This window comes from Henckelia pumila, unplaced genomic scaffold (assembly GCF_033568475.1).
Source record: "Henckelia pumila isolate YLH828 unplaced genomic scaffold, ASM3356847v2 CTG_461:::fragment_3, whole genome shotgun sequence".
Taxonomy (NCBI): Eukaryota; Viridiplantae; Streptophyta; class Magnoliopsida; order Lamiales; family Gesneriaceae; genus Henckelia; species Henckelia pumila.
In genome coordinates this window covers 5,724,961-5,751,544 of record NW_027331831.1, presented here as the reverse complement: position 1 = coordinate 5,751,544, position 26,584 = coordinate 5,724,961, and the positions used below count along the sequence as shown (strand labels likewise).

General features: G+C 33.1%; 2 protein-coding genes and 1 long non-coding RNA gene across 4 annotated transcripts; all 3 read right to left on the bottom strand.

Moving 5' to 3' along the window:
• Nucleotides 1-3,218: 3,218 nt before the first annotated feature.
• On the bottom strand, nucleotides 3,219-4,588 carry LOC140872260 (uncharacterized). Of its 2 annotated transcripts, none has more exons than XR_012147776.1 (3): nucleotides 4,375-4,588; nucleotides 3,515-4,279; nucleotides 3,219-3,435 (listed from the first exon to the last, which is right to left on the bottom strand). It is a non-coding gene; the product is annotated as an uncharacterized lncRNA (long non-coding RNA). The 2 variants fall into 2 exon arrangements; XR_012147775.1 differs by having other exon boundaries at nucleotides 3,219-3,560; nucleotides 3,657-4,279.
• A 6,337-nt stretch (nucleotides 4,589-10,925) lies between these two features.
• LOC140871860 (protein PEROXIN-4) lies at nucleotides 10,926-14,775 on the bottom strand. Its single transcript, XM_073274601.1, has 6 exons — nucleotides 14,624-14,775; nucleotides 14,386-14,468; nucleotides 13,244-13,363; nucleotides 13,005-13,133; nucleotides 12,022-12,151; nucleotides 10,926-11,324 (listed from the first exon to the last, which is right to left on the bottom strand). The coding sequence occupies exons 2-6, from the start codon at nucleotides 14,389-14,391 to the stop codon at nucleotides 11,236-11,238; spliced, it is 474 nt and encodes a 157-aa protein (XP_073130702.1). The 5' UTR covers nucleotides 14,392-14,468; nucleotides 14,624-14,775; the 3' UTR covers nucleotides 10,926-11,235.
• An 837-nt stretch (nucleotides 14,776-15,612) lies between these two features.
• LOC140871331 (TOM1-like protein 9) lies at nucleotides 15,613-21,620 on the bottom strand. Its single transcript, XM_073273798.1, has 10 exons — nucleotides 21,255-21,620; nucleotides 20,950-21,028; nucleotides 19,654-19,752; nucleotides 19,452-19,565; nucleotides 19,178-19,338; nucleotides 18,319-18,400; nucleotides 18,126-18,211; nucleotides 17,265-17,456; nucleotides 16,721-17,133; nucleotides 15,613-16,397 (listed from the first exon to the last, which is right to left on the bottom strand). Exons 1-10 carry the CDS (start codon nucleotides 21,353-21,355, stop codon nucleotides 15,811-15,813), a joined length of 1,914 nt encoding a protein of 637 aa, XP_073129899.1. The 5' UTR covers nucleotides 21,356-21,620; the 3' UTR covers nucleotides 15,613-15,810.
• Between the last annotated feature and the right edge of the window lie 4,964 nt (nucleotides 21,621-26,584).

Sequence of the window (26,584 nt, the reverse complement as noted above, 5' to 3'; positions counted from 1 at the left end):
CTTATATATAATTTAAATTTGAACTTTTATTTATAAAAAAATTAAAGTATACTTAATACAAAAAATAAAAAAAATATTTTAAAAAAATAAAAATTGTACAAAATAAACATTAAATTTAGAAAATATATTATATCAATATATAATATTTTTTTTCAAGCATACAACGTAAAAAAATGTAGTAAATCTATCTTAATTTTATATAAAAATAATAATAATTAAAAGTTTCGGGTTATTTCGGGTCAACCCAGGTTGACCCTAACCCAACCCAAACCCGATTAATTTTTTCGGGTTAGCTTTCGGGTCAACCCGATTCGACCCAAACCCAAAAACCACCAACCCTAACCTGATATTTTTCGGGTTGGGTCGTGTCGGATTGACGGGTTGGGTTGAGTTTTGACACTCCTATCTCTACGGATCCTCCGATCTCAAATCATGCTTCTGAACTTCCTATACTTCGGATGGTCCGATCGAAGGGTTCGGATCATCCGATCCTCCCCATCACTTAAACCCTATGAACCATTCTCGAACGCCCTGAATCCGATTTTAAACTCCTTTAACTCATTTGAGAATTTCTTAATCATGTTATAACAATTCTAAACATGCGAAGTCTTTATAATTACAAGAATGGAAATTCGGGCTACTACAGAAGTCTTAACGAAGCAATCCAAAAGCTATTCAATGCAATTACACTCGTGTTGGATATCTCGTCGATAGGAGATTATATTAATTAAAATACATCTAACTCATATATCCAAACAAATTAAACACATGCAAATCTTAACGCGAATCAATCCAAACATATACACCATTAATTAATCAATCGACCACTACTCATCAAGACACTTTTGGTTTAAAAAAACTATAATTTTTCCGAAAATAAAATAAAATATGATTATATTTTATATTTCTAAAATATATAACAAATCTATATTAATTATATATATCAACTAGCTAGCTACCACAATTGCATTTTTTTTTAGGACTGGAGGGGGAATTGCATATCCACTACAACAAAAATGCTTTTTCGCAGTGTACAAATTACCTTTCCGCAGCGCGCATCGCAAGCTGCACAATTATAAGCTGTTGAAAGTCATGGGTCATCAACAACACGCAAGGCATGCTGCAGAAAACATTATTGGCAACCTGCAAAGCACGCCACGGAAAATTTATTAGCAACGCACAATTTACGCCACGGAAAATTTATTAACAACACGCAATTTGCTGCAGAAAACATTATTGGCAGCGCGCAATGCATGCCGCAGAAACATTTTTGGCAGCGCACATGTACACTGCACCCTGTTGATTTGTATTTTTTATATTTAATTTATTATTGCATTATATTATACTTGTACAAATTAAAATAAATTGAAACTCATATAATTATCATACCATAATCAACCATCATCAATACATTTAAACAAAAGAATATAGTATATCATACAAACTAATTAATTCTAATTTTTAATTATCTAAATATATAAGTGATAAGAACGAATCTTATAACTTATTTGGCATTTTATTTTGTTGTATTCGTGCTTGTTTGACATTTTTATTCCTAGTTTTGCGCTTAAATCGTCATATTTTTTGTGTTTGTAGGTTTGACTAAGATTTTTAAAGAATTGAATATTGAAGAAAAAGTCAAACAATTCGATGTCACGTTTGAACCTGACCGGAAGACACGAAAAAATCATAAGAGGTAAAGAAGATTGAGGAGAAATTTAATGCACGGACCCTGTGCATACTTTGAAAGAGGGTCCGTGCACCTTCGAAGCAATAGAGAGTTGAAGAAAAATAATGCACGGACCCCGGATACCATCTGGAAGGGGGTCCGTGTATCATCGACTTTGGAGATGTTCATCACAGAAAAATGCACGGACCCCGTACACCGTCTGGAAGGGGGTCTGTGTAGCTTCGTAAAATGTTTGGGCTTGGAATTTAAATACACGAACCTAGGCACGGACCATGTCCGGGGTCCGTGTATATCGCAGATATGGAAAAAAAATAATTCGTGCAGAATTTTGGAATTTTGGAACTCTGATTATTTTGGGTAATATTGAACATTATTTTGGACGAAAAATAAGGTTTTTAGAGGAAAATATAAAAGGGAATCAATCCCTAATTGGAGAAGACTTTGGACTGCAAAACTTTGCGAGATTTGAGATTTGACGGCTGAGAGCGGAAACGAAGAACACAAGCAAGATTCGGCACCATCGCTGAGATTTTCTTTATTCTTCTTTTTTTGATTTATTTATTATGAATTCAAACATGAGAATTTTGTCTCTTTTTGATATTATGGAGTAGTCATCCTTTGACCGGGGCCACGATATGACCAGACTTTTGATTTTTGTTTATGCAATGGATTGATTGATTTTTTATTTATGAAATATTTATTGATTAATATTTGTGCGTAATTCTTGGTTTTAATCTGGCCAATTAATTGCATGTTTGTTGTTCGATCTGGACTTGAAAAAGAAGAGATTGAAATTAACTTCAAAAATATTGATCAACACATGGTTAAATCGACTAGAAATAGTATTCGATTTCAGTGTGCGATTTTAGACGAAAGCTGAAGTTCCATAACTCGTGAATGTGTTTTTGTTTAATTAAATTTAATTAGAAATAATTGTACTGTTAAATGAAAATAGGATTATTAATTCTAGAAATAGATTAATAATTATTCTAGGAAATTTCATCGTGAATATGAATGAGTCTTGTTTGATTAAATCCAATACGTGGCAATTATCGATGTCTGGTATCGTTGTGTGTTCCTGGTCATTTTCCTAAAATTTGAATCAATCTTAAAGTTTTTCTGCTCATTTAATTTAATTTAAACTTTTGCTTTAGAATAATTTAGTTTATTTTCTTTAGTTTAATAATTCGTAAAAATTCTTTATTTTAATTAACCTAGATTAATTTGAATAATCTATATCTTAGTATTTAAACATTAGTCTCTGTGGGATCGACTTGAACTCTGTCCAAATATATTATAACTTGACCTAGTTCACTTGCTAGAATTTTCTCAACCGAAATCGTCTGTCAATAAGATATACATATTAATAAAGTAACTCGATCTTACTTAGAAACAAACATCATTTCTCATTCTCTTTTCTCTCTTTTTATCAAAAGACTTGAAGTAATCGCTTCCAAAACATATAAGATCAATTTTCTTTGTCAACAACTTCAGTAAAGGTACATATCGAAGAGTCATTCCACGCTAGTGTAGCACTTAGAAAGAAAATATCCTCAAATTCATCCAACGTCTGTTAAAAAAATCTATCAAAAAGTGCAAGCACTGAATATGTATAGTGAAACATATTTCTATCGAACCTGGAACATGAAAATGAGTAATGTCATGCCTGGGGAATGAAAATATCGAATGAACCAACCTCATCCAAGAAACCATAAGCCTTTGAAGATGTTTCAACCGAAAGAGATCTTTGTAAACATCACATTTCATTTTAGGCAAATCGATATAACTTATAATAGGCATGCAAACCAATTCAGTGCATTCTACCTTGAACTTTTTCACGAATTTATATTTCTCACCTTTTTCATGTGACCTTCGACAAATAAAAAAGAGTAAATTTTTATTACTTATTACTTAAAAGAACATACAAAAAATAATATCAACATAATATGAGTTAAATGAGCATAACCTCGTTCTCCAGCTCATTGTGTGAATGTGGTCTTATCGAAGATAAATTTAGCTCCAAACAACATTCATTTATTAATTCCTGAGAAATATTCAAAACTTAAACAATTAAAATAAATTACAACCAAAATAATTCAGCATTTTGATTCCTTTATAATCTAAATAGCCAACAAATTCAAAACAACTCTCATCACTAGTACTTTCTCAAAACAAACAATCAAACTACACTAGCAATATTTCGTTAATTATGATATAAATTGCAAACAAATTCATATTGGATGGAATGAATCATCAAGTTTAAGGAAGCATGAAATTTACAGTACTATAAAATTTAAAAATACATGAGGTACTTGTCATGTCTTTAGGAAGCTTAGCAGTGCAAAGAGCTGCAATTTTGAGGACCAGAAGCATCTCCTCTTGAACATATTTACATTGGTCAGAAACGTTAGGGTCTAATACCTGCTCTGATACTATATATGTTGTTTGCCTTTCTTCGAACCCATTAATCTAGTATATCGACGGAGTCACCAAATGAAGGATCTAATGGCATTTTACCTGTTAGTAGCTCCAAGAAGTACGACCCCAAAACTATACTCTTCTCATCAACCTTCAAAGTGTATCCATATTCTGAAAAAAAATTTGAAACCAAGATTTTCTTTGAGAGTAAATTCACAAAACGATGGACATTTTAAAAGGAATTTGGTTTGCAAGAATCAACTAACCTTGTGCTATGTACCCATAAGAGCCCGCCACCATGATGAAAATAGTCTCGTTTTGTGAATTTACTTTAAGGGCTCGGAGAATTGAAAAAACTTGAAGTCGAATAACATTTTGTTGGATCGGATTTCGAGGCAAGAATTGTTGATTTCGGGTTGAAAAAGAGATTGAATCTAAGAACTAGGAAGATAAAACCTAGCCGCCAGATGTATTCTCTACTCTTCAGTCGTCCAAACGATCCCCTCATCTGATGTTTTATCTTCTATTTATATGGCTTGGAAAGCCCACGAAATAAAGCCCGAAAAATCAATGATTTTAATTCTCGAAAATTCTTATTTCTGAGTCTGTGCGACGCCTCGCTCGATCGGTTAAATGTTGCGGATCGAGCGAGCAACTTTATGTCCAAAAAAAATATTTTTCTAGCCCAGATCTCGCTCGATCGGTAAAATATTATGGATCAAGCGAACAAGTTTCTATCCAGCGCGCAGCGTTTTTAAAAAATTCATATCCGAAGTTCTAGCTGTTGGATCGATCTGAAATTTGGAAATCAGCTTCAAAACATCTTGAACTTTATTCTGAATGGTGGAGATTGTATTTGGATATTTTAACATTAAAAATTAATTTTTGACCATTATTGCTCCGTAATTCATTCTTGCGGTTCTTCTCCTTCTCCCAAATCTTCTTTTTTCTGCGCTTTTCTTCCATCCTTTGCACCATTTATTCTTTTTACCTTCATAAAATCACATACAATTATTAAGAACTATAAAATTAATTTAATCAATCAAAACGCACCTAATCCTCACAATTTAATCCAAGTAAATATAGGAAAATGTCGACATATCAGAATACAATCAGTAAATGACTGAAACCCAAAATAATAATAATACAACTCAATCGAAAATCCAAATAAAAGGGTCAAGCCTAACTAATAATGCTACTAAAAGCCTTAAATAAGCTAATAAATACTCCCTAATATTTTTAGAGATCTCGGACCATACTTGCCTCCGTCGCCCCTCGGCCTTCAAAAAGAACGCGTGAAAGTCCCTAAAGCCAACCGGAAATCAGCAATTCTTGCCTCAAAATCCGATCCAACAAAATGTTATTCGACTTCAAGTTTTTTCAATTCTCTGAGCCCTTAAAGTAAATTCACAAAATGGTGGACATTTTAAAGATTACTTTAATAGCTAAGATTTTTGTAGCATACTGGGATTTTAGGGTTTAATTATGCTTCCTTAAACATTTAAAATAATTTTACGATGCTTAAATATCATCGCTTCCTTCTATGAAGATTTGGGTAGAGGAACAACTTTTGATTATTATCATTATTACTATGTTATGATTATTAAGGAATTAAGATTTAATTTACAAGAAAATTGCAAGTACATAAAACAAAAAGCCCGTTAATAACCAACGAAAAATGGGTGAATTATATTTACTCTACAACCAAGCATATTCAAGAATCTTTGGCTAATATATATATATATATATATATATATATATATATATATATATATATATATATATATATTTTTTGGTTTCTAAGAACAATTACCATCACTGTAAACAATTACTATTCTAGTAAATTATATATTCCTAAACTTCAAAAAGAGAACGTTTCTTGACCCAATTGAGAAAACAAAATCCTCCAAACTTTTAAAAAAAGAAATTCTGACCCAAACATTCCAAAAACACATGCAATTTTTAAGATTATCAAAACCACAAAACTAAAACACTAGAAAGTTCTACTAACTACGTAGTGATACAAAGAATTGAATATTCAAATTAAGTTGCAGCTGAAATTCCATCAATAGTTTTCCTACAAATTTCCCTTCTATACCCTAGTAATTTCATCTCCACATTATAAATTATTGTTTTCGGTCAATAAAACATAATCGTTTTGAAGCACTTAAATATATATGAAATAAAAAATCAGAGAGTAGCAAATACCAGCGTCTCGCTTGTGGAATAATAATAATAATAATAATAATAATAATAATAATAATAATAATAATAATAATAATAATAATAATAATAATAATAATAATAATAATAAAACATAGTCGTTTTGAAGTACTTAATTTTTAAATATAAAATGTGTCATGCATATACGAAAATACATATGTAGCAGATCATTGAATCACGTGAGTGATTAATAATAATAATAATAATAATAATAATAATAATAATAATAATAATAATAATAATAATAATAATAATAATAATAATAATAATAATATAGCATGAATATTAATTTATATGAATATTGATAAATTAATGCACGAAAGATTGGTCAATGTTGCAAGGATTGTTTACGCGATGCCTATATCTTCTTCTTCTTCTTCTTTTTTTAATCATTGTTAATTAAACTGATCAAATTCGAATTCATAGTAGTATCATTTTAATTTGGTAGTAAATCATGCATTACATTACAAAACACAAAGAAGCTAGAAATTAAAAATAAGAGTGTCTTATCCATTAAATACATTTTTGGTCGACCACAAATAGAGATTTTCTCTGCAAAAAATTTAATACTTGTAAACATTTGCATGCGATAGAAGTATAAACTATTATAGAAATACAAAAAGTATAATTTTTATGAGATCGTTTCACAATCAATTTTGTTGAGACGAATATTCGACCTAAAATTAACCAAGAAAAATTATGACTGTTTATATTAAAATTATTGCTTTCTATTCTATGATGGAGTCAATCTAGCTAACAAATATAAATCTGCAAGACCGTCTCATACGAAAAGTTAGACTAGAGGTGGCAGGCTCGTGAAACCGAGTACAATTTACAACGACAATGTTATACTCGATACGATCGACTACACAACAATAAAAAAAAATACTGAAAGAATAAATTTTTGAAAATATAATTTATATCCGACACGATCAAAGGCATGTCAAGACCAAGTTGAGTGTGATAGGGCTACCATTAAATTTAAAATCATATTAAATTTATAAGAAAATATAAGTTGGAGTTATTAATATATCTATATATCGGTTACAATATTAAAGTTGGGGTATATAATATATAGTATGTGGTAAAATTGAAATTCCTGTTCATGAGCCCCTATCAATTTTTATAGTTATTACATTTATCTTTATTCAAATTACAAATTAAATCTTCATTATTCTACAAACTAATTACAAAAATTGATGGAAAAAACCGCGATAGTACAAGTACACAATGCGTGTAGCGGAATACAAGTATGTGTGTGTATACATTAACATATATGTGTGTTTTTTTTAAAAAAAAAAGTGATTATATTAAGAAGTACTCAAGTATGGAACACTTACATTTGAAATAACAGTAGTAGGATGATCAAATCTTCCTACAAAAATCAGGCATAAAAATAGTCCTCCTAGTTAAAATGTCGGCAGCCAATTAGGGGTGATCAAATTTTCTCGAGAACCGTCTTAACCGACCGAACTAACCGGATATGGGTTGATCTTACAATTAACAAATGAATATTTTTGCAAGAGATGAAGATGAACAAAAAGAAGACGTACGTCTTTGCAAATGCATGTATCGATAATTGATGATATTCACATACAAATCATATATATAACAACAAAAGAATGTATATATATAGAGGATAATGAAATTATTGCTAGTATTACAAAGAAAGATTTTCAGTATTTTTTTTTAAAAAAGATGTCGTCCAACAAAAGAATCAAAGAATAAAGATATGAAAATGCACATGATTAATGAAACAACATCACAAGAATTGTTATTGAAAATGATGAGTATATTGCTGTGAAAATGAAAAGTGGATGGCAAAATAAACAATCGTGAAATAAATAAAAATGCAAAATATAAAGGAAGACACAAATTGACATGATAATTTAATTTAAAGTTTATAACTTATTATTTATATTATATGTTTATTTTTTATAAATCAATAGTTCTAAGTAAGTTATCGACATTATGAATTGTACTTTTTTCTGAAATTTTATTTTAATAAAACTATTATGATCACATCAATTTCATATTTTTTTAAATATATAATTTATACAATATTATAAGATTGATCACATTCAAAAATTATAAATTAATTTAGATTTGTAACACATAAAATTTTTTGAACAAATATCATTTGCACGTATTTTATAATATATATTACACAAATTATATTACATTGAATTTATTATTGACTAAAATATCATGAAAATAATTAATTTACTGCATATTAGTTTATTCTCAACCTATTTTTTAACAACTCTTATCGACAGAGAAGTATGTTCTCACTGCGTTGCACGTGTCATTTCCTAGTATTGCAAAACACAAAGAGGAAATTCAAAATAAGAGTTTACATATCCATTATATACATTTTTGGTCGACCACAAAAAGAGTTTTCCTCTGCAAAAAAAAATTAAATACTTGTAAGCCCTGACAATATAAAGAAGTAAAAACTATTATATGAATACAAAATACGGTGGGTAGACCTGACTACGGGCCGGGTCCAGTCCGTGTCGAATCCGTCGGGTTCGGTTTGACAAAAGGCCGACTCTTAACCAGCCCGCCCATGACTGGTTACGGTCTGGGTCATGTAACCAGCGATCCGAGTCCGGTTAATAGCCAGTTCCATGTTCGGGCCGACCCTTTCATTTTTTTAAAAAAATCATTTTTAAATAAATGTTTAAAGAATAAAATTATTAAATTTTAAAAAGTAGGCTTTGCACAATTGAACTTATAAAAAATCTATCAAATATTTCATTATCTATACTATATTATAATACTTGAGATATTTATAAAAAGTGTTTTTGATATTGTGTGACTTGTGAGGACACTAAAATTTCCTTCCAATTTTTTTCCTTAATTGCAGCTAAATTTTCACAACAGTTTCTCCAATTTTCTCTTCAATTGAAAATCTAACTGCTCATCCACTTGCATTTTCGGAGCACAAAATTTTAATATCATACATTATACTACACAAGCAACGCGTGTGCTCCGTAACTAGTCTGAATAAAAAATCTATTACATTTATTCAATAAAAAGTATATAACATTTCAACTTTCAACATTTTATATAAAATTAAAATCTATTACGTACATTTCATTATATTCAATCACATTCACTCTCATTTTATTATATATATAGTCAATATACATTAATTAATTTTAAAAAAAAAACGGCCGATCCGATCAACGGATATCATAACCGAACAGCCTAATGACCGATCGGTCCGATCGGGTCATGGATCTGGGTTAAACTCGTTTACCCGGTTAATCGGCCGTGGTCCAGGTTAGACGGTGAACGTCATACTTATTTTTAAGATCAAGGCCGGTAATTATGCATTTAATCAAGATCTTGTTCTGTTGTTCATGTCCAATGTTGTTCCGCTTAATTTGCATTCATTTTATATACACAAATTGATTTCATATTTGCATGTATATTGGCAATGCATCGCACATTTTTTATTTTTGATCACGTGAATTTAGGTCTTAATCAACTAATTTGTAATTTCTTCAATTTTACTCATTTCTCATCGATTGCTGACGCGATATCGAAAAATAATGACATGCCTATAAAAAATTGATGAGGTGGTATTTCGAACCTTCTAGTTGCACTCCGCCGAGAAATGACTAAAAAATTTTGATATATTTCAATACAATTACACTTGTGTTGAATACATGGTGTTGAATATATAGTACGTACGTAGTAGTAGAAGTATTATAGTACGTAGTAGTAGTAATAATAATAAAATAGCATGAATATTTATATGAAATGCAATGGTGAAAAAGCTATATATAATACTCACAATAAATAGCATGAATAATAATAATAATATAAAAAATAGCAGGAATATTTTCATAATCGAATTCAAGATGTGATAAAATTAATGCACGAAGATTGGTCAATGTTACAAAGGTTGTAAGGATTGTTTACGCGATGCCTATATCTTTTCTTTTTTCTTTTTTTATCATTGTTAATTAAACTGATCAAATTCGAATTCATAGTAGTATCATTGTAATTTGATAGTAAATCATGCATTATATTACAAAACACAAAGAAGAAATTCAAAATAAGAGTGTCTTATCCATCAAATACATTTTTGGTCGGCCACAAAAAGAGTTTTCCTCTGCAAAAAATTAAATACCTGTAAACATTGGCATGTGATCATTGAAGTATAAACTATTATAGAAATACAAAAAATTATATGAGACTGTCTCACAATCAATTTTGTGAGACGAATACTCGACCTGAAACAAAGAAAAATTACGGTTGTTTATGTTAAAATTATTGCTTTCTATTCTATGTATGAAGTCAATCCATCTGACGAATATATATCCACAAGACCGTCTCATACAAATAATAGTTAGTAGAGAGGGCACCATACTTATTTTTAAGATCTTAGTGTGCAATGAAAGGACCGTAATTTGAGTATTTGATGAACCATAAACGAGAGTTGGTCTATCCTCCGCCGAGGGCAATTATTCTCATATCTCAACATCAATATGAGACCCTTAATTTAAACCTTGAAAATGGCATTTGTTGAATCATACATCTCATTTATATATATAGTTCTGAATATCATTTTGCAGAAATAGAAGCGTAACACTAAGTCGATAAGTTCTTGTGCAGAAACCCCAGGACTGTGTGCAGAGGAAAATTAAAGTTGCCATTTTACACATCACACGAAAACTTCAAAAAATTATACAAATCGGAAATCAGAGGAGTGTATATATATATATCATCAAAGATAATCTCCGACGTCATTTATAGAATACTGAGATCCGATCAAGTTGTGAGGAAGAAACACATTTTTGTGTACAAACTACCAATTGATTATTCAAGGGTGATCAGCAGATGACTGAGTTGCAAAACGCGGGTGAAGTGATCATGAAGATGAGTTGATTTTACCCTTTCTTGGGAATGGCTGCAAGTCTAGTATACATCCTGGCCATGGACTGGAATCCTCTTATGTCGCCAGAGCGCAGGAGATTGCCTACGCAAAGATCGAAAAGATTCGGCTTCGCTCAAAATGATAAACCAAGAGAGGATATATAACCTCCCCATAACTGTAAAACTCACATCAATGCAAGAAGATATAAAAGATAAGAATTGTAGGGATGGATCTTGGTATTGAGGATAAGAAACACTGGTCGTCTGCACCGCAACATTGATTTCATTATCATGACACAGATATTTGTAGGAAATGTGAACTATGTTATTTCCTAATCTGATATATTTCTTGATATATGCCTCAGTGTCTATTGTTCACGTGGAAAATCCGAGAAACAGCACCATTTCTGAATAGATTCCCAAGTACTGAAGAGTTCTGAACCTAGTTTCAATATCTCCAGTTCGATCAACTTTTTAATAATATGGGACAGGGGAAGTATAAGGATAGTTTCTTCTAGGGGAAATGAACCATATGCGGCCAACCATTATTAGCCTGGAGGGGAAGTAATTACTTTTAGAACTCAAAACCATAAATTCGAGTAGCACAAAATACAAGTGGAGACATAAAGAATTGCAATAACTGTTATAATCTACCCAAACTTAGTGTTAGCTATTCATAGAACACCCTTTTACCCTCCTGAAGAACAAATATCTTTTCTGCAAACAATCACATCTTTTTTTCTATTCTCACAGACAAAAGAGTGTGGTTCGAGTGTATCTCAATGAGGCCATATTAATACCTGAATCACAGTTTAGTGGGCTATCAGGTTCTGGATGAGCCATTAGGGCAATTATAGCCCTACAGACAGACTGCAGTGTCCAAGCCGGACTCCATGCGTTCTTCAAAATGTCGAGGCAAATCTCACCCGTCTGCAGATAAAAACACATTGCACGCATTTCATGTTATGCTAACATAACAGCGTTATCATATTAAAAGCAGATTTAGCATAAGAGCTTTTGAGAAAAGCTTCTCGATTCAAGCACACTCTTTACTTTTAATTTTCAAAGAAAAAAAAACACTGGAAATTTATAAATTTAAGAGGACCTGAAACCCAAAATCAAGAAGCCAAGGACTGTGGCTTTTAGAATTTCTACTTTAGCTTCAATTTAAAAACATTTAAAAAAGAATTAGCTTTTAATGATCATATTTAATGATTGGTAAGTGAGATGCTACTTATATCAATGCACATTTATGGTTTGAGATTTATCAATACATGTGGGTCCTGCTATATTTTCAGTAGACCCCACAAATATTGATAAATCTTCACCCTTAAATACATTATTGGCGTAATACGTGTAAAGGTAGGATGAAATGTTTATCTCTTAAACAGACCGTTTGTCAGGTTTTGTTTTCTAAGAACGAAGTTTCATCCCAAAAAAAAAGGAGAGAGAAAAACAAACACCATCATGAAGTTTTATTTTTTTCTACAACATATATTTCCTCCCTGCTTAAGATCTCCAATATAATCATAATTTTAACTAAAATTTTCATCATTCCAAAGTCTGTATATTATATTCTAACCCAAAAAACCATTTTACCAGAATTTTAACATGATCTGAAGTCAGCAGAACCAAACGTATATTTCTTTCCCCAAAATTCTTCCACTAACTCCCAAAACAAAACAAACATGCCTTCACATATTTTAACCTTTGATCTCTCGACTTTTCATTAGAACAAGCACACTACAGAAAACGGAGAAAATTAAAAAGCATAAATCATCACCTTGAAGTGTACATTCGGATGAAATATTTTTGTCAAGAACCGAACTTGAGGAGGCTGCAAGGGATACTGCTCTGGGACAGAAAAAGCAAGCTGGAAAACTCCCCCTTCATATGGTGTCTCAGATGGCCCCTATATATACCATAGAAGGCATGCAACCACACAAAGAGTGATTCATATTTTCCCAAAACGTCACAACACCAAGTTAACAACGCATAGAAAAGATTGTGCCAACTGCCAACCTTTATGAGAGCTGTCCACCTAAATATATTTGTTTCATCACAAACGAGTTGAATGTCAGGATCGGCTACTTTCTCTCTCTGAACTTCTTTGTACTCCTTAAAAAGCCTAGCCCTTGATGCCTAACACCCAAGAAAACCATTTCAAATATAAGAAGCAAACAACAGATCACTAAACTTATCGATCGAATAAAATATACAGCCACTACTTTCATATCATCGACACTAAAACATTACTATAAGATCATGAAACTTAGTTATCGATGTCTAATTTCAAAAGTCCAAATCTTACATCCCAAATACAATGCTTCAAGATTTTATAGATGACAGAAGAAGGGCCATGAGCCCATGATCTCTTTACATGTTACGGAGAATCAAATTAAAACTAGATACAACATCCCATAAAGTCCTAATCTTACAGTCCAAATACCATGATTCAAAATTTGATAAGTGACAAACAAAGGGCCATGATCTCTTTGCAAGATACAAAGAATCAAAATAAAATTAGATATAACAAACAGACATCAGGTGTCAACTGTGAACACTCTTGAAGGAAAAATGTTCTCTCAAAATGGCCATAAATTGGTGATTTGTGAGGTTAAAACATTTTATGCAAATTTTTGTCCACACCATAGTTCCAATTGTTTTTAAGCCATTTTTATTTTTGAGCTATCTAGAATTAACCTCCAATTTATGCAATCTATCAAGGGTATCAAAAGGCATATAATGCTAACATTGTTCAAATGGTATCCAGTTCTAGGAGAAGGAGTTGAACTAAATGCCAACAATTTATTTAACATGGAAATAGCATCTTAAATTAATGAGGAACCATGTTTTACATCAGAATAAATAGTTTTGGGGAACCGCCGACGGCAACAATTACAATTTTTGGAAAATATGAAAAGAAATAAATATCCCAATTACTGCGAATCCCCCATCAACAACTAATTTCATATTCCACACCTCTGAAGGCTAATCATAAAGCTTAAACACAAATAACAAAGAATCATACGATGGTATCGTTCTAAAAATTAAAAAACTCATTTTGCGGACGATTAATTATCAATCATTAAAAAGGACAAACAAACGAAACCAAGAAAAACCAAGTTCGAAAAAGGAAAATCTTTCAATAAAAATACACTAACCTGCATCTTCTACACCAATCGTAGAGATCAAAATCCACCTAAAAACGCACGGCTGAGAACTGAATCAGTTAACAACGAGTTACCTTGATTACGGAAAAGGAAAATTTCAATCAATTTACTGGAATCCCGCCATTAAAATGCCAGCAAGAGGTAAAGGGAGTCACAAAAATGAAAAATTACGAAATGGGCAAAACGTTAAAATAAAAAATTACCAGGGATCAGAGAAATTGAAAGTCACCTGAAAGTGTGTGTGAAATCGTAGATACACACGAAAGGAACCGTAGAGATGGATTTTTTCAACGATTTTCGTTTACTATAGGGATTGCCCGGTAGCTCAATGGTACCTGCAAATCTTGTTCGTTGATATGTCGTCCGATCAATATAAGCTTGAGCTGTGAGAATTCTTTTTACCACCTAGAGCTTTTGCGATATTACATTTTGGACCACTTATTTTTAGCTTTCCACATTTTAGCCCCGGTAACCAACAAAACGTGCAATAATATTCTTGACAAATGACAACCATACATAGTTCATAGGTTATACTCCTCGGATCCACGCGTTACGTTTTTGTATAATTTGATTCTTTTTTAACGAAAAACAAAAAAATAATTATAAATGATGAAATAAAAATATATAAATAATGTTTTCGTACATATCTACAAAAAAAAACAAAAATAAGTAATGTGACATTTTCGTAATTTAATAGCTATCAAAACACAACAAATACAAGAAAAACCTTACCAAAGTACGAAAACCTCCATCATGTTTACTATAGTATTTGTGTATATGAATATATATATATATATATATATATATATATATATAATTTTGATATCACATATCCTTGTGTATGATATTCGTGAGCGACAACTAAAATCCACTAGTGATCTAAAAAAATGAAACACTAAAACCCAGTAAAATTTAGTGGTCGCTCACAAAAATCTTGAACACTAGATGCGTGATATTATATATATTTCAAATTTCAAATTTGTGAGACGTCGGCAATATAATTTTATATTTCTATGTCGTTCGACATTTTATGCCCAAGTCTCACAAAATTTTTTTATTAAACAATAAAAGAATAAACATATAAGATCATAATAATGAAATTTAAAAGAAATTATGCATCATGATCTTTATTTTTCTTTCGAACTTCTAACCTTCTAACGGTGATTCGGGGTTAGATTTTTTTTCCTTCAGATAATCTAGTTTAGACAAATAAACCACTAAATAGAAATAACGTCGAGATATTTCTTTACTTGTACGGGAGTCATCTTTTCAACATAAGTGCAATCATAAGGAGAACATATGTGCAAAGATTACAAACAAGAAATCAAACATCTGGTACCCAATGAAAGTAGGCAAGTTAATAAGAAAACCGGTACGATACAGACACAACATGACGTTTATCACATACTCCCAGCTCTATCCGGCATGATTTTTTCCTGTTTTGAATTTAGAAATATCGACAAGGTCTCCAAATAGCTTGTCCTCTGGTTTGGACGGTTTCCCAGAAGGCGCGTATGAGGAACTGGAAACCATATTAGAAGAATTCCTCATGGAACTGTGGTCCATCGATGACATGGAGATGTTTTGATTAAGAAATTGTGTGTTCTGCTGTTCACCTTGACCATAGCCATAGCCAGCCATTTGATAGCCGTACGCCTGTTGAGGATACATATAAACCATTGGAACAGGTTGTGTTGGCTGAGGATACATACCCATAGCCTGTGGATTTTGAAAAGTTTGAGGATACAATCCAGCAGTCATTTGGTTGCTCTGCAGAACTTGGTTGTTTACAAGGGTATGATGGCCGCTAAAGATTGGTTGATTGTATGTGCTGAATGGTTGGTTATTTGCCAAAGGTTGCGATCCTTGAAGATATGTGCCACTGGGGGATGGTAAGGAATGTGCAACATGCATTTGTTGTGGGGGATGACTTGTGGGTAGTTGAGTGTTGTCCAGTTGAGCTTCCCATGGTGGAGGAGGAAGTGCACCGCCTTCTTGAGCACCTATAATTTGAAGAATTAGGTATAGATTAGACATTGATTCTAATGCATCATAACATTGAGCTCTCGAGTAGATGAAGTTTAAAAAAACTCTAAATTTAAGTGATGACCTGATTCAAGACAACAAATGGAGAGATTATCTCAGTAACATATTTATGAAGAAAGTAGCAGGGCAAATCTTTCCAAGAATCAGACATGGGACAAAAGTAATTGAAGCTTCCTATCCATTAATTAATTTGGCTTTTTTTATTATTTTTTTATGTTTCTTCCTTATGGCTTTCTATAGGGTTTTCTTATTAGATATCAAGTAAATAAGAAAGACGCACGGTAAACTGGTGAAGGTGGCTGCTGCTGTTGGGTCATCTGACCATTCCACATAGAAGAAGAGCCCTGAGGGTAAAGTGGCTGTCCATATCGGGGTAATTCTGGGCCAGCCGCACTTCCGTTTGAGTTTAACAAAGGCTGTGGAGTTTGAACATTTTGCGAAAATTGAGGTGATGATGAATACCCTTGTCCAACGATGTTGGAAGATTGATTGTTATAGCTTGATGAAAACATGTCAACAAGGGCGAGAGCGTTCTGCTGAGATGCAACAGGGCTCGCTGGCTGAGGTTCCGCCACAGGCACAAGTGCCAGTGTGTCTCCACTCAGAAGATCTATGATAGGGGCAGCTTTTGTTGGCGTTGCTAATGGAGCATTTGTTTCTAGAGGTGTTGGTATGATAGTACCTGATGTGGATCTGCAAAGTACATTCACTTCACGGCTAGGAACAATCTTTTTGTCACAGTGAGTCAATTTTTTTTCTAAACATGTAAAAATGATGGGGGCAATTCATAGATTTAATACTTCAGTGGCACAAACAAAATTTACCCATTGTCTGATAGTTTGGCGATACTAGTGTCAATAAGAGGAGCATCAACTTTTACCAAGGCTAGAGTTGGCTCGGGTTTTGGCTTATCTGATTGACCAGAGGTGGCTCCAGAGGACATTGACTCATGCTTAGCCAAAACACGTTGCAAGTCATCATTCAGCGCTAGTCCTTGGCATAACAGTGATTCATCCCTACATCAGAACATGTTAAAAGACTGCTTTAAATTCCAACGTATTCTGATCAAGTATAATTACAATCTCTCCAAGTTGAGTAGATTCTCAAACACCACACAAATACCAGAGAACAGGGGAGCAACAAAGGTAAATTTCACCCATGAAATTATAAATCACAGAACCTGACTTAACAAAGAAACTAAGTTATAATGTAGGCAAACTCTTATGTTACTCAACCAGGAGAATTTTCACTTCAAACTGCATTCAATGTCTTCAAACACTTAAATATATCAGTACAAGAAGCAAGTGTTATACTTCACGAATCACGACAAATATCAGCATTTTAGATTTGCAAAAACCCACCCAGATCTAAGTGGTTCGTTGTGGACCTGTCCAGCTGGCAGCTACTACAACATTCAATTAGTTTCACGGGTATTGCAGTCAGAATATGCAGACCACTTGAAAAGAAATAATTGAGAAAAACATGAAACATCATGATATGCCTTCTTTGGACACACCAATTATAGGGCATTTGATCTACTAAGATGGCTGTGTCTTAGGTCTTTGTTGTATGTATTATGTTAAGATTATGGAAAGGAAAACATTAAAAAGTCGAACAAGGACAAATTACAAGGACAATTACAATAAACCACAATTAGCCCAAGTCGAAGTGAAACAAGTCCTTACGAAGTCGAGTTAACTAGGTGTACCACTCTTTGCTTGTAAGTACGGCACTGCGCCACTAGATCAACAATAACATCGTGCATGAGTTCCTGCAACAAAAAAATTTAACTTTTCAGCAAAATTTAACTTCTCATGCAAGAATAGATAATCCACAACAGCTACAATGTTGCTCGAACATATGCCACCAAAATATTACCTCTTTATCACTAGGTTTTAAGGCATTCAGCATTTCTGAGAGGACATCCATGACACCTCGTGCATTTTGAAGTTCTGTCAAGCTGGAAAAAAAATTCCATCAAAACCAAAGAGCAATTTAACTACCACAGGAGCAATGAGACTCAAATCAGAAGGTAAGGTAAGTAAAAGTATAAAAGAAATAGCTAACTTAGTTCATAATTCGACCTACAAAACAAGAACAAAATATGGTTTCTATGAAAGAGAACAAGATGAAAATGAAAACATGATATCGCAGCCCTGAGCCCACACTACATATTAAAAGGAATTGCACATCTCGCAGCTAGAATTCTCCAACTAATGGCAGAGATAGGGTCAGAAGTTTGAAGCTATCAACTCTGAGACATATAGAGAGGTAGTGATATCAACAAAAATGTGAGTAGCTAACCTTAATCCATATATCACCTAACTTTCTGAAAAATTGTCTATAGACAAGATATGAAAAAAAAAAAAAAAAAAGTTTGCAACTCGTCTGGAGTAACTATTCATAAACCAGAGTAAGAAACATCTCAAATCTGCATTCACATAATCATTCAAGCAATGACAAGGTGTTCATAGGCTGGATTCAAGCCAAAAAATTAAGTAATACACAAAATCCCAAATAAAACATTAATCATAACTCCAAACCATCATTTAGCATATTCTATGCAATGTGAAACGCAGAAAGAGGCAAATTTTAAGAAGCTATCAATTTGAAGTAAATTATGTATGGTACCAAAACATCATTTCTTTGAAAATATGCCTCCACGATTTCAATTAAAATTACAGGGAATGCCGAGTTAATCAAGACAAATAAGGAAAATTTTACTGTGCTGATGTACCTCAATGTTGGAAATTCAGCTTCTGCAGAAGATTCAGCCGCATCCTGTCTTGAATCAGGATTACGAAGATTTTGTGGATAAGATGTTAACGGCTGTGTTTGTGCTGGTGTAAAAATAGGTACTGAACTCTCTGATCTCTGAGGGAAAACTGCCCCAAGTCGCTGGTAAATATGCAATAAAATATGGAAAGGTTAGGATAAACAAAACCATAATATGCCATAAAAAATGAAAAACAATGGAGGGAACAAGACAGGGTGATCGTGGCATGACATACTAATAAATCCTGGTATGCCACAAAGTATTGGGGATATCTTGCCCTTGACCCTCCAAAAGCTTCTTGCCATGTATCTATCAAAATTAAAATCTTCTCTTTTACATGAAAGTCGGGCTGCATAACAAAATGAATGTTACTACAAATATGGGAAAAGATCAAGTGAAAATGCCGAAATTCCAACAAAAATCTGTGACCATGTTACCTTCTTTTTAACAATTTTCACCATTTCACGAGGTAAATCTTTATCAGCAACATGCATATGCACAATATCCCCGCAATTCTTCACAATGGTCTCTAACAGCTAGAAAACAAAATATAAGCCAATGTGTTACACTTGCTTCCAAATTAAGCACGTGTCGTGTTATGTTTTTGTTTCTATGCTGGCCACCGATAGCCCACAGAGACTCGGTTGTGCATTCCTTGCTTTCTAAGTCTTGTTCATCCATGTTTAGACTCGCACATGCTTGTGTTCTCAAAGTCGTGTTCTAGATAGAGGATGTGCTGCAAACCACGGACGCGACGGTAAGGATCATAGATCCGTGAAGATGTTTTCTGAGTTGGTTAACTTATACAGACACGACCCATATGAATGTGCATAAAACTGTGGTTTGCATAGTGGTGTTTGCATGTATCACATACTAGGCACTAGGGTTGCCACAAATCCATGGTTGCATTCTAAATTTGGCGTTAAGGCACGGAACTCATGCATGTTGCATGTGGCTGAACATGAGAAGGCTAGAAATTTTAAGCACCCTACGGATCGGGGTTTAAGGCCCATGGATTAGTGCTCACTAACTTTTACGAAAAAATAAAGACAGGTACGACCATGGATATGGGAATGGACCTAAGACACTTTCAGGATTTTTTCTAATATTTCAAAAAGTAGCTTTAAAGATGACGTCATGGCTTGATGATGGTCATTTCAAAGCTTTATCCCCACAGAACTTAGATACCATAGGTAGGAAGAAAACTCTCCTTCATTTTGTTTGTTACTCTTCACTTTCGAAACATTCATATCAACGTCTCGTTACTGCTTCTTGATCCTTGCAACGAGCTTCAAGTTAACGTAAGTTATAATCAATCTTTTGAAATCCATCTTTGAAACTATCTCGGTTATGACTTCCCAAGCTTGTGTGGTGTTTAAAATGTCATTGGCACAAGTTTTGCAAATGGATCGAACTATTTTGGCTGAGGAATGTCTTTATTGTCTACCATGTTTAATGTTTACATCTCCTTGACCTTTTAACAAGATTTTAGAGGTTAATTAAGGGGTATTGTTGGTAACATAGATAATGAAATTTGCTAATTTTGGGGAAGTTTTTAAAAAGCTAAGGTTTTTGTGTCTAACCTTTGACCTTGAGAGAATGGTTTAAACCTCTGGTTGAACAAGTATAAACAGTTAAAACACCCAGAAGTATCAAGTTAAAATAAAGCAAAGCCCTATGGGCAAATATTGAAGGCAAGTGCAAAATTGTTAGGGAAAGAAAATCAAGCTTACTGTTAAGGCAAGAAGCTGAACTTTTGGATTTTTGCTGCCAAGACGTTTCTTTATACCTCTTACAACATCTTTTGCTTGTCTGATACAAACAGAAAACCATCAGAAGTTCACAAAAACCAGCGATTTATTGAAAGAGATGAATCTACAGCAAAGCACAAAAAGTGCCAGCATTCAGCATGAAGAAAAGAAACAAGCTGAACACTTCTGTAATAATGTGTTCGACAATCGTAATTCCAAGTTCACACGAACAGGCGGAAAATAATATAATTCAAGCTAAATAATAAAATAGAATTGAAACAGCTTACGCAGGATCGTGATTGCAGATGTCGCAGATCTCGATATTCATTGCCCAATCAGGACCGATCAGCATGTTGCTGGTAGCTCTTTCCACCATCAAATTCACCATGATTTTCCCCCTTTTTCTCCACAAACTCTCGCGAAAAATCAATCGGACTTGGCACCTCCCGCCAGATAAAATTAATAGAAACCCCTCTATAAACTCTCCTCTTACGAGGAACGATCAATTGCTTTTCATCACCTGTATACGGATTCAGCAAGTTTTCTTAGGCGGAGAAAAAAGGGGTCGCCGACGACGGCGGCGGAAGTGGGAGGGCCGCCGTTTAATTATGGTGGTGGCTCAATTCTTGGTCGCTACTCGCTAGAGTAGAAATGTAAAATATGTAATGTACCATTTTCCTTTTTTCCTTTTTCCTTTTTTTTAATATTATTAATTAATATTAAAATAATAATAATAATTTTTTATGATTATTATTATTATGGATTCGTAACTCGTAAGTTAGTTTATGAGTAATCCCATCTGTTGTGTCTGTATTGTTGTTGACCAATCATTGTTTAAATATTCTTAAAATTGATTCATTATTTCATAATATAAAAAAAAAATCATTCATTTTGATGTATATTTTGCTTTATTTATTTTGTAATTAAATAGAATAAATAATAAACGCCTTTTTATGTACTGATAAATTCGATTATCCCTAGGAAAAAAATTATGCAGAATACATTATTTATCGTTATAATATATGGTCTAGAATAGAAAAGAATATTTGGATATTTTTTATGAAGTCGAGGCTCAGCTGCCTTAAGTACTCATGCATTGTACTTTTCGTTTATACATTAATCAATTACTTACAAAAATAAGGGAACTTAGAACAAATTTATTTATTTATTTGGAATTTCAGTTAATGAAATTGGGTAACAAATGTTTTGAAAACTTGGGGCTGCAAAATGTTGCGATTGATTGTATAAGATTTATTCGGTCAGGGTTTCGGGAATGAATGGAAAATTTGAAAACAAATGGATCTTAAATAAGAGCAATCATATTGTCTTTCGAAATTGAGCGTATGATAAAGTCGATATCTTTAATGATGTAGCGATATTCATATAAATATCATTTCAAAAAAAAAAATGTGAATTTAATCTTGTTAAAAAAGAAGTTTCAAAAAAAAAAAGAAACCTATGTTAAAAATTTTTTAAAAAAAAACAGACATCGAAATAATTTTTAAAAAAAATTAACAATATAATATCATTTTTTTTTTTTGGATAAAATAAATAGTGAAAGACATGTAAGGAAATGAAATAAAATAAAATAAAATACTAAATAATATAATATGATAACTTATATCATTATAAAATTATAGGTTAATTTTGTGATAATCAAATCATGTCAACATCATTATCGTCATTATCGTCATCATCAATTCATCATTGCTATTATGAGAGAACAAGTAGTTAGTGTTTTTCCGTGCATATTAGGTAAATTTTTGAACAATTATCATAGTTTAAAAGCACGTTAATCATTATTTTTAAAAAAAAAAAAATACACTAACCAAATAAACCGATCAACACAAACCTTATGCTACAGATTCGTCTGAAAAAAAGTGGTGATATAGAGAATGAAACACATTATCATTAATTTTTAAAAAAAATATCATCTACTTCGTCAACTCATATAACCAAAAAAAAATAGACATACTTGAAATAATATCGCCTTATCTAAGGTCGAATTTGAAACATATACATAAAAATATATACATGGTTCACTACATAAAGCGATTGCATTGGTCGTCGTTAGTCTCTTTCTCTCATTTATCGGTGAAGTCTAACATGGCGAGAACATCAACCACACTAATCTAAATTGCAAGTGTTACATCTAAAGGAGAAATTTCACCGTACTTTTAAGGTTATACTTTAAATGGAATCTACTGAAAAAAAGTTATACATTACATGAAATCTACCGAAAAAAGTCTAAAACCAAATCTACTTAAAAAAATATTAACTCCACATATGCTGATAAATATTTGTTGCATTTTGCGTGTGATTAAAAGTGTCAAAACAGGCCAACGGGGTGGACCGGGCCCACAACCCAACACAACACACCTATTTTATGTAGCGGGCCAACCCAGTGGGCGTACGTGTAATTTGGCGAATTTTGGTGGGCTAACCCGCAACCCACTATTAGGCGGGACGGGGAGGGGCGGCCCATCTTTAGGTGCGTTGAGAAATTAACAACCCAACTCATCTATTTTGTATGGCGAGGCGGGCAAATCCAACGGATCTGGCCCATTTTGACACCTCTACGTGTTATTAATGAGGACTACCAAAACAAGTGGTTTTTTTTTTTTTTTTGAGATAAAATCAGTCTATTCATTAGATAAATCTGACAAAACTACTTCCATCAACCAAGATGGGTAAAAACCTTCAAAACAAGTGGTTGAATGCATTAATGTGCATGGCTGTATTTTTTGTTCAAAAGTGATGGTTACAAGATTTTCAAAGATCGACATGTTCATTTTCAAACTAGAATTTGCATCTATAAAATAGACTCATTATTCAACATTTGTATTGTCCAACCTCAAACAAATACCTTCTTCTTGAACTACATTTATCCTATCAATTTCTATAATATTCGTGAGATAGGTTTTCTTCTGTAATAAGAAAGTGTGTATCTTTTTATAATCACATAGAAATATTGTAATTCTCTAAATATTATAGTGAAATTTTTCATCTTGTCGTGGTTTTTACCCTAATACTTTTTAAGAGTTTTTCACGTAATATCGATGTTCATTTTATTCTTCATTTTCATATTTTTTTATCTCAAAATATCGCAACTGGGACCGACAAGTGGTATCAAAGCTTTGAAATAAATTTCATAAAAATCCAGAGTATGCTTTGTGATTACAGTTTTGACTAAACTTCCACATCATAACAATTTTTTGGTTAGATTTTATTAAAGCGTGATTTTGTAATCAAAATAATGGCAAGGTAAAAGATATTTAACAAAAAAATTCAACTGAACAAATTTTTGCTATGAAAATTGAAGACACGAATAATTTTAACAAAAGAGTGTTGCTTAACAGCAATTTGAAAATTAAAAGAAATTACGAATGATGAGAAGTGGGATGAAATGAATTATAATGTTAATACCAATTTGCACTTGACTATAGTGAATGAAGTATTATGAAGTATATTTGAAATAAAGACATCAAAGATTATTTGGTATACTTTGACGAAGTTGTGCGAAAGCCAAAGTCATTGCACAAAATTTTTTTCCTAAATAGAAGGTTGATGCTCTTTTTGAAGACGGAACCTTCATCAATAAGACCATATCAACATACTAAATATTCCATTTGTCAAACTCAACTCTATGATCAACAAAATAAAGGTAAAAGAATGTGAAAATCTTCTACTTCGAAGTCTATTGGATTCATATGATCAACTTTTATCATCAATGTAACCAACAATATCCTTACAGATATTTTAAACTTTGACGATATTTTAATTGCAGTTCTTGGACAAGAAATTCGTGGCAAAAATTAAGGAAGGTAGGTTGGTTTTACGATGACAAGAGGAAGATTAAGGGTATGTGACTTCAATGAGAGCCACAAACATGGTAAATCAAAGTCAATAATTAAGAAGAAAAATATTTAGTGCTTTAAATGTGGTGGTAAAAGTGTAGTGACCCTGCATGGTATCACCTACTAACTGGCAACTAATAGCATGCATTAAACTTAATACAGCAAAATAACTTAACAGAGTAAAACATGTGGAAACAAAACCATAATTTACATATCAGCTTAGTAACATAATCTAGGCTTAAATCTGTAGTGATACAACCAAATCGAAACCTTAAACAGTAAACATTATACAGCTATATCGAATCCTACTGTATAATAAAATCCTCAAGGCTCCTGCTCCCTAGTCCTGCCTTGAACTACTAGCTCCGTCCATCCTGCGACCTGCCCCATGGAATAGGGTGTCCAAGATAACAACTAGGACGTGAGCACTAACGCCCAGTACATAGACATGAGTAAACATATGTATATAATGCATGCAACATGATGACTGGTACAGGGTCATCTGAAAAATCATGCTCAGAACCGGCGCCACATGAGTGCTGCCACCACACAGATCAACCTCTGGGTGCAACAACACTCGTCTAGTACACCAGAGTAGACAGACATAAATTCTCCCGCCGTCGCGGTACTCTCAGTGACAGACTATCGAGTATAGAGCTGAGCGGGTCTATAATCAGGTATAACAAGGTATAGGCTCAACGTGTATATGCACATAACATATGAGTATAGAAAATGGTAAATCATACATCATGCCATATAATAATGCCAAATAAATGCAACATATAAACATGTATACTCGCTGGCAATCTCAGTCAATGTGTACGTACCTCTAGGCTAGTTCAAGTAAAGTAGGATCCTAGGTTCCAAGCCTATATTCAAAAGTTCACTGTATCACTACATAAATTCTATAAGTCTTAACTAAGCTAATAAGTACTCCCAAAACTTAAATAGATTCCCGGACCATACCTTCGTCCGTAGATAGCCCTTTGGAGATGCTAGTCCTGGATGACTATAACCACAACTTGGTTATTCCAGAACCTCTATTATAACCGATAGGGCCCTCAAGTGTATATCTCATACTATATTACTGAAGAAAGAAACTCGGGAATTCGTAATTGAAAATGAATCTGCGAAGCCCTATTTATAGGCAAAATTCCCGGCCAGGATCGGAACTTCCGATTTCAGGATCGGAGCTTCCGATCCAGCTCACTGCGTGCATGTGTGACACATCGGGATCGGAACTTCCGATCGGGCAATCGGAGCTTCTAATCTGCTCTACGTTCAACACTTGTCAAAACTCATGGCTGAGTCATCGGGTAAAGCTGGCAGCCGGAGATCGGAACGTCCGTTCCAGGATTGGAGCTTCCGATCTCTGTGCTTCCGATGAGGTTCCGAAGTGACTGGGATCGGAGCTTCCGATCTGGGTTTGGAGCTTCCGATCCGGCCTAAAGTCAAAAGCCCATATTTTCTTCCGAAGTCCAATAACACTCCGAAATTGATTAATTACCAACCCTTAATCATGTTTATCATATTATTATCTTAAAATAAAATCTGGGTTACTGCATTCTCCCCACCTTTAGATATTTTGTCCGCGAAATAACATCTAAAGACAAATCAAGATAACAAAATGAAACATCAAACCATGTTTTATTACAACAACTGTAATTACATCTTACATGGTAAATCAAAAGTATAAAGCAAACAACTCAGGATATTCCGCTTGCATACGACTCTCCGTTTCCCAAGTTGCTTCTTCAACA